Consider the following 15,389-nt stretch of genomic DNA (forward strand, 5'->3'; position numbering starts at 1 on the left):
TTTATTTGAGTTTCCACTGAAAGGCGGCTGCATTTTAATGTTTTAATGCTGTATTTTAATCTTGTTTTTAAAGTTTTATTTCAATCAATTGTTTTTATATTTGGTGTTAGCCGCCCTGAGCCTGGTCTTGGCTGGGGAGGGTGGGGTATAAATAAAATTTATTATTATTTATTATTATTATAGTGCAGGGAATCTAACCCCATGCCCCCCCACGCCACAGCTCTAGTTCAAATGCCTGTCCCTCACAGTTTCAATTACCTGTTGGGGGGAATAACAGCTGCGAGCTGGATTGGGGCCATGATGAAGGCGCAAATAGTTAAGAAACCTCTATTCTTGTGTCTGTCTGGCCTGGGGCTCAGATGTAAGTTTGGTTCCAGTCCCAGACTGTTATTTACTGAGTTGAATAGGATCCAAAATGCAGCAGTCTGATTTGTCCTAGAACAATAGGAGTCAGAATGCAGCAGTCTGATTGGTCCTAGAATAATGCAGCAGAACGATTGGTCCGCAGGAGCCACCCAATCCAGCTCCAGGTGGAAGTGAATCTGCAACCTGATTGGCCTACAGGAGAATCCTGGAATTAGCCAATCACGTGCGGCCCATTGTGTAAATAATGTATATAAAGCAGATATTTTGGGGAACTTTCATTCCTCACTACTATGAGCTGAATAAAGGGCATGAAATCCACACTCGACTCTTGAGTATATTTCACAGACCTTTCATCTCGCCTGCAGTCTGACTCTCAGCATCGAAGGATGATTGACAGGCTCAACTTCTGAATGTCACTTTGCGGGGGATGAACTGCCAGGAGACTTGAGAAAATCATACAGATGTTCCCAGAAGTGGAGGGGGGAGGTGAATGAGCCTGTTCCCGGAGTTGACTGTGAGACCAGCAGGGCAGGGCATATCCCTCCCCCCCCTCCAGGGGGCTCCAGCCTGCCTCCCGACCCTCTCTTCGGCCATTGCTGCCTCCAGCCACAGTGTGCTGGTCCCGTGGGTCCAAGGTCCAAGTCCGGTCCGTGGTCAAAGGTGCAATGTGGAGGCAGTCTGTAGTAGCTGGAGCTGGGTGCAGGGCAGGGAGTCGGGTGAAGTCAGGAACAGGCTTGCAAGCAGGGAGCCAGGGCGGGTCAGGAGCTCAGGCAAGAAAGCAGGACAGGGTTCAGGCAGGAACTAGCAACCAACAATGTTGCTCCCACAACTTGGGACTGGGGCTGGCCGGCTTTTATCTGCCCGAGGCATAGGGCAGCCCCAATCCTCTGGTGACTCGTCCCTCCTGGCCTGGAGGTGAGCACTCCTCCTGCGGGAACTTAGTTCCCTCCGCCTCTCTGCCCTGAGCCTCTGCAGCTCAGGAGAGGCTGGAGGGTTACCGGACCCAGAGGCAACCTCAGCTTCCTCTGACGGGGCTGAGAGTGGAGCACCTGCAGGCAATGGGTCCTCCATCACCTCAGGAGCCAGGGCAGACTCAGCTGGTGCCTGCACCTGAGGACCCAGCACAGGTGAGGACCCTTCAGGCTCAGGCCCCAGCCCCGGCTCAGCTGGTTCTGGAGGCAGGGAATCCTGTGCAGGCTGGGATTCTTCAGGTTCAGCATCCGAGTCCGAATCCCAGGCCATCACACCCAGTCCAACAGGTTGTTCTCCCGACCATTTTTGTTTCCCTTGAATAAGAATGAGCAACGGCATCACCAGGCTTGTGTTTTGCAGGTACACCTAGTCCCAGTCAAGACATTTAACATTCTTGACCTCTGGCCACTCAGTTCCCTTCCCCGCTCCCAGGGAACGCGGCCAAGAGTTAAAACTGACGCATCAAAAGTACAGCTTCGATTCCAGGCAAATGCAGCGGACTCTGGCAGGAGGACATGACCTGCCTACAAGCCCAGTTCCAAGAATCACACAGAGAGCACGGAAGCCTGCGATCCTGCCCCCGTCCCACCAGACATAGAATGCACAAGCATGTTGTTGTTGTTTAGTCATTTAGTCGTGTCCGACTCTTCGTGACCCCCTGGACCAGAGCACGCCAGGCACTCCTTTTTTTCCACTGCTTCCCGCAGTTTGGTCAAACTCATGCTGGTAGCTTCGAGAACACTGTCCAACCAACTCATCCTCTGTCTTCCCCTTCTCCTTGTGCCCTCCATCTTTCCCAACATCAGGGTCTTTTCCAGGGAGTCTTCTCTTCTCATGAGGTGGCCAAAGTATTGGAGCCTCAGCTTCAGGATTTGTCCTTCCAGTGAGCACTCAGGGCTGATTTCCTTCAGAATGGAGAGGTTTGATCTTCTTGCAGTCCATGGGACTCTCAAGAGTCTCCTCTAGCACCAGAATTCAAAAGCATCAATTCTTTGGTGATCAGCCTTCTTTATGGTCCAGCTCTCACTTCCGTACATAGGGTTGCCATATTTCAAAATTGGTTCTTTCTTTTTTTTAGGAAACTACCAAAATTATTGAGCTTTTCTGGGGGAACCTGTTCCCAAAATAATGATTTTTTTGCAGCTGTTTCCACTGCTTTTTCCGTCGTGTTGACATACATCCAGGTTTTCCCTTACATTTTGCTAATTCAGCAGACTTTTCCCCCACCCCATGCTATTTTTACACCTGAAAATCAGGACTTGTCAGGAATTATCCTGACGTATGGTAAGCAGGAAGCAATAGAGTCCAGCTCTCCCTCCCTTCCTGCTTCCCTCTCCCTCACTTCCTGGTAGCTGAACTTATTTCTGTCCAGTCACACTCCCAACTGCTCTATTCTAAAAGAGAACGTGGACAAGCAACAAGATTGAAACTAGATATACAAAATGCCCTCCTTGCCAGAGTGGCTGCATTCAGCATGCCGGCTCTTCCTGCAGGTCATTCCCCTCCCCAGTTTCCATGATTTATTTTCTAACTAGGTAAAGGGACCCCTGACCATTAGGTCCAGTCATGGCCGACTCTGGGGTTGCAGCGCTCATGTCCTTTTATTGGCCAAGGGAGCCGGCGTACAGCTTCCAGGTCATGGGGCCAGCATGACTAAGCCGCTTCTGGCGTACCAGAGCAGCGCACGGAAACGCCGGTTACCTTCCCACCAGAGTGGTACCTATTTATCTACTTGCACTTTGAGGTGCTTTCAAACTGCTAGGTTGGCAGGAGCAAGGACCGCACAATGGGAACTCACCCCGTCGTGGGGATTCGAACCACCGACCTTCTGATTGGCAATTCCAAGGCTCTGTGGTTTAACCCCACAGCGCCACCTGCGTCCCTTTTAATATTTCTCATATGGTAGTTTTATTTTTATTTTTTAGTAATCCTCAAGTGGAGCTTGTGTGATTACTGACATGAGCCAGTAGGTTTCCTTGTTACAGTACCTATCAACGGCAAATCATGTTTCTATGGCGCAGCCTATTTTAAGTCCCGGGGAAATGCAACATCTCCACAACAGACGTGTTGCCAGGAGGAAGGAGGCCTGGATCCTCTGAAGAAAAGGAGTAACCGCCTCATTGCACAAAAGAAGTGTTGCCTGCCGAGGGTCCTGAACCCAGCCCAGCAGGGGTAGCACACAGATGCTGCCAAAGAGGGTCTTTTTCTCACCGAAGCACAATTGTCCGAGTGCTTTTGGGCTTTGCTTAGAGCTACAGGTAATTTCTCGAGCCTGAGCGGCAAAACTGCAAAAAGCCACCTATCAGGGGTCTGAGCAGAAGGAGGGCAGCGAGGAGTTAATGGGAGGATTTGCAGGGGTTGGGAAGCAAGAAGGAAGGAAGGTTGGGTACCATTAACAGAGAAACCCATTAGAAAGACCAAAAGGGAAAGAATCAGGAGAGCGCAATAGAGAGGCAAATCTAATATCAACTAGGGAAAAATAAATAGAGATTAGGGTGAACAAATTAGCTTTAATGGGCTCAGCACTAATACAAGAATAACGACAGAATTGTGAATGCCTCTGAGGGGAGATGGAATATGAGGCCAGAGCAATCATGCAGAGGGCAATAACAATTATGGAGGAAAGAAGGGAAGAAGGGAAGAAAGAAAGAAAGAAAGAAAGAAAGAAAGAAAGAAAGAAAGAAAGAAAGAAAGAAAGAAAGAAAGAGGAAAATAGAGAGAGAGAAACTGTTTCCAAATGCTTTACATTTTTTTGAAAGGTGGGTTTTCAGCTTATTAATATGTCTCCCACTTCATAATATGTTGAACTGAAGACTCAAGAATTCTGTCCTTCTACCTAAAGAGATGTCTGCGAACATCTCTTGAAAATACTTCCTGGCGCTTGTTGTTGTCACTATTTGGACCTTGGTGTGGAAGTAATGCAGTCCAAAGGGCAGACTATAGATCTCAATTCTCTTCTTGAAAACGGAAAGGATTTGCCAATGCCGCTTGCGAAATTATTTATCTATCTGAAATGTTACCCTAAATCATGAACCCAGGGAAGTGCGTGGGGTTTGGGAGGGCATCCAGCACAACCCCTTGCTCAAGGAAATGAATTCAGAGGTAAAGGTAAAGGGACCCCTGACCATTAGGTCCAGTCGTGGCCGACTCTGGGGTTGCGGCGCTCATCTTGCTTTACTGGCCGAGGGAGCCAGCGTACAGCTTCCAAGTCATGTGGCCAGCCTGACTAAGCCGCTTCTGGCGAACCAGAGCAGCGCACGGAAACACCGTTTACCTTCCTGCCGGAGCGGTACCTATTTATCTACTTGCACTTTGAGGTGCTTTCAAACTGCTAGGTTGGCAGGAGCAGGGACCGAGCAACGGGAGCTCACCCCGTCGCAGGGATTTGAACCACCGACCTTCTGATCGGCAAGTCCTAGGCTCTGTGGTTTAACCCACAGCGCCACCCACATCCCAGGAATCCAGAGGCAGAGCCTCCCCAATAACACTCAGCAAAGGGCAAGCAAAACAATGAAGGGGGTGGAGCGACTCCCCTACGTGAAAGGTTGCATCATTTGAGACTTTTTAGCTTAGAGAAAAGGTCGCTAAGTTCGGTGACATGACTGAAGTTTATAAAATGTACTCATTTACACAGCACATAGTTAAACTATGGAATTCCTCCCTCCCCCCAGAAAATCCCCCAGTGATGGCCACCAACTTGGACGGCTTCAAAAGAGAATTAGACAAATTCATGGAGGAGAGAGCTATCAATCGCTACTAGTGCCCTCCAAGTCAGAGGCAGAAGTAACTCTGAATACCCGTTTCTGGAAGATGCAGAAAGGGAGAGTCCTGGTTGTAGGTCACCTACAGACATATGTTTGGCCACAATGAGAGCAGGATGACTGGCCTGATCCAGCAAAGGTCTTCCTATGTTCTTAATAAATGACTGCCCAACCTCTCCATGGAGAAAAAGTCCATTACTACCCCTCTCAGTTAATTGGTGTCAGGATCAAACCATACTTGTTATCAAGAGATTTCTCCTAATGTTCAAACAAAATCTAACCTCCTGTACTCCTGTAATCTCTGCTCTTGCCCTCTGGAGCAAACACCTTAAGATTAACCCTTTTTCAGCTCATGGGTCATATTCCTGCAGGGGCAACCACACCAGTGATGGGGTGGGACTTAGAGGCAAAACTGAGCAGGGTAGCAGGTGTCACTTCTGCAGTAGGCTACATGCCAGTCATGCAAAAACAGAGCTTTCTGCACCCACAAACTTCTCCATCCAGACAAGCGAAAGTGCTCTGCCACTTTCCTCCAGCCAAGCCTTAGGATAGCTTTGTTTGCTGTGAGTACCAAACCAAAACTTTCCTTTACCCTTACAATCAGCAGCCTTACCTGGCTTTCTCTCTGCACATCACTGAAATATATCTACTGTTCTCCAACAACAAAGAGGTCTGGAGAGGCACATTTGACCCCTAGGTCTAAGGCATGGGTCGGCAAACTAAGGTCGGGGGGGGCAGATCTGGCCCAGTTGCCTTCTGGATCCGGCCCGCGGATGGTCTGGGAATTGCTGCATGGATCAGCGTGGATCTGATTCTGATCGTTCGGGCTGTGCCATCCCTGCACACACACACCACGGCGCCTCCTCCCTCCCTCCCTCCTCCTGGCTTCTCCCTGCCCTGCCTAGAGGAGGAAGGGGGCTGGGCTTTGTTGGTGCCAGCCCCTCTCCAGAGCCCTTTCGCGTGCCACTCATTGTCCCTCTGCCAGCCCCTGCCACTCGCAAGACACAGGAGCCGCAGTTGGCTTAGCGCCCCTCTCAAGTGGCCGCCATTTAAAGCAGCCCCTCTCCAGAGCCCTTTTGCAAGCCGCTCATCATTCCCCCCCCCAAAAAAAAAATAGTCCGGCCCCCCACAAGGTCTGAGGGACAGTGGACCAGCCCTCTGCCGACCCCTGGTCTAAGGTTTCTGAACCCTCCTCAGTCTTCTCTTCCCTTCTCTAGGCTAAATATATAGTGTAGTGGCGCCCGCCCTGTGGAACGCCCTCCCACCAGATGCCAAGGAAATAAACAACGATCTGACTTTTAGAAGACATCTGAAGGCAGCCCTGTTTAGGGAAGTTTCTAATGTTTGATGTTTAATAACTTTTTTATTATTAATAATACTCTGTTGGGAGCCACCCAGAGTAGCTGGGGAAACCCAACCAGATGGGCGGAGTGTAAATAATAAATTATTATTATTATACAATGCCTTAAATAATTATTCACAGTACTGTACTTGTTTTTTTGTCAGAGGGATGTGCAGCCAAAATCAGAAATGCATGGCTGTTGGATAGTCACAGACAGGGGACTCTATGATGTCATATCCTCTAAACTTGTGTGGCAGGAAGGGGAACAATAGAAACGAAATCTTTACTCCTTCCTGTCACCGCACACACTTTTTCTTACCCGCAATGGGATAGGATGTCTGTAAACTCTCGTTCAGAGAGCACACTCCATTTGGGACTATAACTTTTAAGGATGATTGCCTGTCTGATTTGCATCACTGATTTTCATCATTGTACGTGTTGAATCCTGCCAAGACTTTGGATGTGAGTAAATCTAACAATTTATTTACTTAAACAGTCTGAGAGTGATTTATTTGTTAAGAGGGAAACATAAACCAGGGAGAAGATAATCCAAGTCTGCCTAAAGCATCCTTGGATACCATAATTGCTATAGAAGCCTGTGCAACCTTATCCGAATAGCTTATAGAGATAAGCTAACGCAGCTGGAATTGGTATTTGCGTTCTCACACAAGGAGTGCATTTTTTAAAGTGTCAGTACTCACAAACAAGCAGAGGGAGGAGCCAGCACATGGGGGAGGGGTGTGGCCTGGTGCCAAGGCTGGGCAGAGAGGGCGGGTTAGCTGAATGACACTCCTTTGCCCACCCACCTACTGAGGTGCTGCTGCCCAGGTGAAGAGGTCTTCACTGTCTGGCTTTGAAAAGGAGGCAGCAGGAGTCCAGGATTCTGTCAGAGCATCACGCCTCCTTCTCTAAACTGGGCAAACACTTCCCGGGCTTTGAAGACGCTCGAACTCAGGACGCAAGGGAGAAACATGCTAAGAGGAGGGCAAGCTTGGCAAACCCTCACCGTGACCAACTGCCGCCGGGAAACCTATGTCCCCACTGTGAGTGTGTGGATCCAGAACTGGCCTCCACAGTCACTGTTAAAACTGTGTTTATGGAAGACAATCTTAAGGTAAAGGTAAAAGGGCCCCTGACCATTAGGTCCAGTCACGGATGACTCTGGGGTTGCGGCGCTCATCTCACTTTATTGGCCAAGGGAGCCGGCGTACAGCTTCCGGGTCATGTGGCCAGCATGACTAAGCCGCTTCTGGCGAACCAGAGCAGCGCACAGAAACGCCGCTTACCTTCCCACCGGAGCGGTACCTATTTATTTACTTGCACTTTGACGTGCTTTTGAACTGCTAGGTTGGCAGGAGCAGGGACCGAGCAACGGGAGCCCACCCTGTCGTGGGGATTTGAACCACCAACCTTCTGATCAGCAAGTCCTAGGCTCTGTGGTTTAACCCACAGCGCCACCCGCGTCCCTTACTCATCTACAAATGATCACCAAAGAAGAAGACAACAGGAGATGGAAACTGAGGGCCCTTCCAGAGGCTGATATTTTACTGTAGTAGATCTTTTCTGCAACATGTTTTTGACGCAAGAATAGTGCATTAGTGGTGCACTTATTCCGTGTTATAAGTTGGTCTCGGTGGAAGCTGACCCAACAGGGCAAAGGGGAACAGATAACGCAGAATCACTCCACATGTTGCCATGGCCCCAATTCCCGTCTGCTCAGGCAGTCAGCATAGCCAGGAAGGACAGTGGGAGCTGCGGTTCAGCAACAACTGAGGGTTGTTTCACCTACTTTCTCAGTTCATAGAATCAGAGAATTGCAGTGTTGGAAAGGACCGTGAGGATCGCATAAGCTTCAGCACCATGGATGGGGCTGCAAAAAGCACAAAGACTGTGGCGCTTTGGGTACAAATAGGAGAATCTCACTTCCCACCCCCGCCTGAAGAATTATATTTGTGGATGCTCTTGAAAATAGCAGCAATAATAATAATAATAATAATAATAATAATTTTTATTTATACCCCGCCCTCCCCAGCCAAGGCCGGGCTCAGGGCGGCTAACAAGCAATAATAAAAACAAGTTGAATGAATACAACTTAAAAACAAGATTAAAATACATCAATTAAAATACTGAAACATTAAACTATTAAAATGCAGCCTCATCACAGGAGAAAGGAAAAAGGAAAAAGAAAAAGCCAAAGGCCAGGCAGAACAACTATGTCTTACAGGCCCTGCAGAAAGAAATCAGATCCTGCAGGGCCCTGGTCTCATGAGGCAGAGCGTTCCACCAGGCCAGAGCCAGTGTTAAAAAGGCCCTGGCTCTGGTTGAGGCTAATTTGACTTCCTCAGGGCCTGGGACCTCTAGGGTGTTGCTATTTATGGACCTTAAGGTCCTCCGTGGGGCATACCAGGAGAGGCGATCCCGTAGGTACGAGGGTCCTAGGCCGTGAAGGGCTTTAAAGGTCAAAACCAGCACCTTAAACCTGACCCTGTACTCCACCGGGAGCCAGTGCAGCTGGAAAAGCACTGGGTGAATATGCTCCCTTGGCAGAGACTCCGTGAGGAGCCTCGCTGCAGCATTCTGCACCCGTTGGAGTTTCTGGGACAGCTTCAAGGGCAGCCCCGCGTGGAGCGAATTACAGTAGTCAAGCCTGGAGGTGACCGTCGCATGAATCACTGTGGCCAGGTCGGGGCGGGAAAGGTAAGGGACTTGAGGACGGGTCTTGCACTTGGCGGTGTCTGCGCATCTACGGGATGAACGCCACAGAATTGTGTCGGCTTTGTTGTTCCCTCCCCCCCAAAAAAATTTTTTTGGGGAATGTTTCTCTTCACCACGTTAGCCCCCCACGGGGCACGTGATTTCCCCTGATTGCTCGTTGCACTAGCCTAGCCCAGCAGAACTGTAAAAAGTTAACTTTCAAAGCAGCGCCCGCGGTATCCCTGGGCTAGCGAGGGATGGGGAGGGCCAGCAACTTACAGGTTTTCAGCCAGCCCCTGCCAGTGGCGTAGCGTGGGTTGTCAGCACCTGGGGCAAGGCAAGTGATTTGCGCCCCCTAACCCGTGGATTTGCGCCCCCTGACCCGTGGATTTGCGCCCCCTAACCCGTGGATTTGCGCCCCCTAACCCGTGGATTTGCGCCCCCTAACCCGTGGATTTGCGCCCCCTAACCCGTGGATTTGCGCCCCCTAACCCTAACCCCCAGATGTTGCGCCTGGTGCGGCCGGCCCCCCCTGCACCCCCACGCTACGCCACTGGCCCTTGCACACCTGCACTTGGAAGGGAGGGCTGCCGTTTCCTACTAATCAAATAGCTAATTGCAGTGTTAATTAATTTCTTCCTGGAATGAGGTTTCTTAAGTCAGCGAGCCAATTGAGAAGGATGAGGGCATGAAATGGCTCCCTAACGGGAAATGCGCAGCAAAATCCTCCAGCCGCCGGACTCTTGCAACCGGCTTCCATCTAGACGCAAAACTGCATGAAGGACATTCGAATGCTCGTCTGCAAGCGCTCAGCACCTCGCAGCGCCAGGCAGGAATCTGATCCGGAAACAGCAGAGAGGAAAAGAAGTTCGATCAAGCCCGATCGCTTCTCACTTGGTTTTTGCTCCTCGTGACGGACTTCCAGATCAGATTTCCTCGGCCCGGCTGCCCCAGACACCAGCCAACATAACTGATCACAAGACGTAGCACATGCACACCATTTGAATAGCAGTACCCATCAACTTGGTGTTCGGGGCGGCGACCACCTCAAATATTTTATTGGGAGGGAGAAGGGACCTCGGCCCCTAGGAGTTGGTTCTTATGGCACCTGTCCTCCTCTCCGTTCCCCGCCATGCTGGCTGCAAGCAAGTCATTTCCATGGAGCAGCAGTCGGGGGGCAAACAGCTGGAGCCGCAAAACCGGGGTGTCCGCCTGGAGAAGACTGGGCATCGCAGGGAAAGCAAGGGCGGCCTCACTTGCCTGCACAGCCAAAGCCAACATCCCGGCCCCGTTGCCCTCTGCATGTGTGTACCGTACCCGCCTCCCAGGAGCTGCCAGGTCTTACGCGCCCTCCGCTGTATCTCCCGGTGGAGCTCCGGTTCCGTTCTCTGTTCCATCGAGCACAGTTGCTGTTGTTGTTTAGTCGTTTAGTCGTGTCCGGCTCTTCGTGACCCCCTGGACCAGAGCAGGCGAGGCACTCCTGTCTTCCACTGCCTCCCGCAGTTTGGTCAAACTCATGCTGGTCGCTTCGAGAACACTATCCAACCATCTCATCCTCTGTCGTCCCCTTCTCCTTGTGCCCTCCATCTTTCCCAACATCAGGGTCTTTTCCAGGGAGTCTTCTCTTCTCATGAGGTGGCCAAAGTCTTGGAGCCTCAGCTTCAGGATCTGTCCTTCCAGTGAGCACTCAGGGCTGATTTCCTTCAGAATGGAGAGGTTTGATCTTCTTGCAGTCCATGGGACTCTCAAGAGTCTCCTCCAGCACCAGAATTCAAAAGCATCAATTCTTCGGAGATCAGCCTTCTTGATGGTCCAGCTCTCACTTCCATACATCACTACTGGGAAAACCATAGCTTTAACTATACGGACCTTTGTCGGCAAGGTGATGTCTCTACGAGCACGGTAGCCGCGCCTGTTGCTCTTTGACAAGTTTCGCTCACATCCCCTCTTCGCCAGTTTTTGAAAGAAAGAAAGAAAGAAAGAAAGAAAGAAAGAAAGAAAGAAAGAAAGAAAGAAAGAAAGAAAGAGGACCTGGCGTCACGAACTTCCGAGGGCATTTGCTCCCTCCTTATTCCCACATGGGATGGAATCAAGACGTGTTCGACTCCGTCTTAAAAGTCAGAAAAGCAAATTCGCTCCAGCGCGCCGGTCATCACCAGACAGGAGCGCCAACCTTGGCCCCGCGACCGTCGGTGCCTGGGCCCGTGGGTGCCCTGGCACCAGAAACTGTGGGTGCCCGGTCCCTTCATGGGGAATTTTGTTGGGGCTCGAGCACCCAGGGCCCCAGGAAGTTGGCACCTATGTCACCAAAGGTTCTGGAAAAGCCGAATCTTGTCAGAACCCGAAGGGCGGCAGACAGGAGCCCGAAGGTGGTCGCTGTCGAGGCAAGAGGGGCGACGCAGCCTCCCCATTTCATGTCGGCTCTTTTACCTATTTTGTCATTGAACCATTTTGGGTGCAGAGGTGGCCTCAGAGGAAGATGGAAACACACCGGGCACCTTTTCATTCAAGCTGCTTGCGGGCCCGCGAGAGAAACAGGACGAGACCAATCCAAAAGAAAAGGGTTGCGCCTCGCTCCCAGACCCACCAGCGCGTTCCTGCCCCTTGGACATGGGAGCGGCCGAGCCGAGCCAAAGAACCGAGACCCGGGGACGGATCCGTCTCCTCTGCAAGGGGGTTGCCGGGGTCTTGAAGGGATGTTAGGGTTGTCCGGATGCCCAAGCGAGAATCTTGTACAAATGCCCCGTTTGCGCCTGGGGCAGAAGGAGCGCTTGGGACTATATGGCGAAGGAATGCGGCATAAGAACTGCTGCAATATACCGACAGTCTTCAGAGGCGCCCCGACTTCGACGTGGGCAGCCGGGACCATTCAGATGATCTTGTTATATATTTAATTGATCGATTGATTCTACTTCCGCTGTGGCCAAACTAGGTCTGCAAAAAGGGCCCCGCCTGTGCGTTTCCTTCTTGCAGAAATATTCCGAGTGGGACGACATCGTTTGGGTCAGTTGGAGGCAGCAATTATTCCGAATGCCCGCTGCTAGAAACCGCAGCAAGGGAGAGGGAGCTTGTGGTCGAATCCTGCCGTCCGGTTTCTCCACCTGCTCGGCCTCTGCAAGAACACGATGCTGGACTCGACGGCCTCTGGCCGGATCCAGAATGCAGGGACTTCTTATGCTTTTACGTCTCCAAGAAAACGGCCGCTGAAATTGTGAGACGGAATTGTGGAGATGGAAGCGGACACCTTGTTTGGGGGAAAGGAAAAAAGGGAGCCCTGGAAAGAGAAGGGAAGGTGGGGCGGGACGGAGCGATGGTCGACGAGAAGGCAGGCCTGGGACTGCAAAACCGACGTGGCGGGCCTGACGGAGCGTCCCTCCGGTCCCTTCGCAGCCGGTGCGGTGGCACTGGAGGCCCCGGAGCACCGGGGGATTGTCGCTGCCAGCCGCCGCAGGTCTCGCTGCTTCTCCCCACGGGAGGGAGGGGGCCTCGGCCCGCCCAGAAGCCTCCCGGGGCGAAGCGGGACTTGCTTCGGATTCGAAAGAGGCACCGGCGAACGCGCGAACCGGAGCACGTGTCCCGAAGCAGCCGAGTGGATGGGATTCGGAGCGCCCCGCGATCTAGTCTGGAAGGGCTGGAGACTTGACCCAGGGGGATCAGACGCGCCTCAATCCGAAGAGGCCGACACGTGGCAGCGGCTGGACTCCTTTGAACCTGCTTTTTCTGAAACGTAATGTTTGGCCCAGCATTCACTCGAATATGAACTTCTTTAGGGGGAAAAAGTCTGTTGCTCAGCGGGCAACGGACACTGAATTAGCTGGGCGACCCAATGCTACAGTGAGTTGCCATATTGTGGCAACCCCGAGAGTTTTTGCAGCGCCGGGAAAGAAAGGAAATTTTGACATCTAAAAGCCTAAATGGTTGCACAACTGGTGGGGAACAACTACTACTACTACTACTACTACTACTACTACTACTACTACTACTAATAATAATAATAATAATAATAATAATAATAATATTGGCGAACCGTGCAGCAGAAGCAGCAATACCCCACATCCAAATTTCACGCTAACGGAAACTGAATTTTCCCTTTTCTTTCCAACCCGCCGCTGGCAATTCTCCTGCGCTCTGCCTCCTGAGAAATCTCACGGTTGCTCTCCGAGAAGAAGAAAATGCAAACAATACGGAAATTGATGACCAGTGGAGATCTCGGTCACCTGCATGGGCGTAGCCAGGATTTATGTTGGGGCGCAGAACCTCAGTTAGTAAAGTACATTTATTGATTTACTTGATTTAGGGGGGCAGCTACCCCCCCTGCCCCCGCCCATGGGCACCAACTAGGAGCCCAGTTGAATATCGGCTGGGTGAAACGGAAATACTGCGTTGACCCCACTTGGTTGGCCAGGGAGCCACAGACCTGACTTTCAGCCGGCAAAGGCCTCGCGGTGGCCTTTCTGCCTCCAACCCCGCAAATGTCTGGACAACTTGGGAAAGGGCCCCCGCGCTGGCCAGGTGGGCGGGCTGTGACTCCCCCCGCGCGCTCAGAGGTGTGCGCGGGGCGCGCCAGACCCCGCTGATCCCGATCCACGTCTCCCGCACGTCGAAACTTTGCTAGGGTGAGAAGAAGGAGGTGCGCTTCGTGTAGCAGCCCAGCTCCCTCTTCGCCCCGGGACTCAGCCCCACACGGAGTGAAGAAGCGGCTGCTTTGCGCAACAGCTTCACCCCCCAAAATCAGGGGATCTGGAGGTTGCTACGTGGGAGCCCCAGGGGAGTTTGAACGGCAGGCGAGCCCTTCACTCCAAGCTTGTGCGTTTTGTGGGGCAGGGGCTGGAGGAGGCTTTCTCCGGTGCCCCTGGCTGGGGCGAGCCGGTCAGGAGCCACTCCCCCTCTCCGGCCACAGAGGACGCCTTTGCCTCCCTCCGCAAGCGCAGAGGCGGATTCTTGCGCCCCGCTTGGCGAGGCGGCTGAGAGCCCAGCGACTCGCTCGGGCTGCTCGCCATGGGGCTCAGCCGTCCCCCCTTGTGTGGACCCTCCCCGCAAGCCTGGCTGGCCGCGGCAGGAGGGCTCCCAGGCTGGCCTTGGGCGCGCGCAACTTCCGCGCAGGCGGGCCGGGAATGCCCTGCCTTCCCGAACGCGGCGTCGGCCTCCCGGACCTCCTTCCCGGACGCGCGTGGGGCGAGGGGGCTGGAAGAGACCTGCAGCCCAGCTGGAGGGGGGCAGCGGCAGTTGGGGCGCTAGCTGGGAGTGGAAGGCACGCAGCCGGGGGGATGCTCTTCTCTCACCCGCCGTACAGGTTGGGAGTCGGCGAGTGAGTCCCCCACTCCCTCCCACCCTGCTCCCTCTGTCCCCACCGCCACGGGAAAGCTTACCTGAGCGGATGGAGTTATGGGGCATGGCTTGGCCGGCTCGTCGGGGGGCGGGCGAGAGGCCGCCGGGTCCTTTTCCTGGAGGGATCCGAAGCCCTGCTCTTGCTGCTGGGGGAGAGAAAGCGAGAGCGGCCTGAGGAAAGGTGGGGGGCCGACCCAGCAAAGGGCACTTTTCTGGGCACCTGCTGGACGCGCGTGTTTCAGTGAGGAGACCTCAGAAGCACCCAAGGCGAGGAGGGCCGAGGGTTCCTGGAAGGGCCCCCGTACCCATTTCTCGAGGACCCTGGGATTTGCGAAGGTCCCCGGGAAGCTGCGTGGCCCTGGCACCTCTCCACCCCACCCCAACGCGGGTCTCCTGCCTCTGGCGCCCCAGGAGGACCCTTTACCTGGTCGCCTCCACCGGGGCCAGCCGGAGAAAGGAGCTGCTGGTCCTGGGCGGCTTCTCCGGCCGTTTTGTCCCCAGGAAAAGAGACATGGCAAGCTGGTTTTATCCACACAGCCCCCTCGCAGCTCTGCCTCGGCAAGCGAAGAGGCGCTGGATTGGCTGCCTGGGGTTTTGGAGGGGGAGAGAAAGCAGGGGGGTCATGGCTGAGTGCTTTTAAGAGTTAAAAAGAACTGCTCAGGAGCTGTTGTGAAAGAAGCCAGGCAGGAGGGAAGGAAAGGAAAGCAAGGCCTGGCCTGGCCTGGTGGGGAGAGCTCCTTCCTGGGTCCACATCACCTGCCCTGGACTGCTAGGCCCAGCTGTGGCCCCCACTGACAGCTGGGCCAGGCTGGGGCAGCAGGGAGTGCCTGTTATGGTGGGACGCCTACTTGTGCCCTTGCATAACACAGGGAGCCACCTGATTCAGTATTACTTGCACTGACTCACCCTGGGTTTCCAGGCACCAG

At 53.0% G+C, this 15,389-nt stretch overlaps 1 protein-coding gene across 8 annotated transcripts in view; it reads right to left on the reverse strand.

The window, feature by feature from the left end:
• PAX8 (paired box 8) overlaps positions 1-15,009 on the reverse strand; it is a 34,579-nt gene extending 19,570 nt beyond the window's left edge. For 3 of the 8 annotated variants that reach the window (XM_083514356.1, XM_083514353.1, XM_083514351.1), the window contains exons 1-2: positions 14,888-14,956; positions 14,505-14,606 (exon numbers count right to left, since the gene is read on the reverse strand). In XM_083514356.1, coding sequence (XP_083370482.1) covers positions 14,505-14,529 — 25 coding nt within the window. In that variant the 5' untranslated portion in view covers positions 14,530-14,606; positions 14,888-14,956. Of the gene's footprint in view, positions 1-14,504; positions 14,610-14,714 lie in introns of all 8 variants that reach the window. The other 5 variants (XM_083514355.1, XM_083514349.1, XM_083514352.1 and 2 more) reach the window with 4 other exon arrangements.
• Positions 15,010-15,389: the final 380 nt, after the last annotated feature.

This window comes from Podarcis liolepis (assembly GCF_965112155.1).
Source record: "Podarcis liolepis genome assembly, chromosome: 7".
Classification (NCBI taxonomy): Eukaryota; Metazoa; Chordata; class Lepidosauria; order Squamata; family Lacertidae; genus Podarcis; species Podarcis liolepis.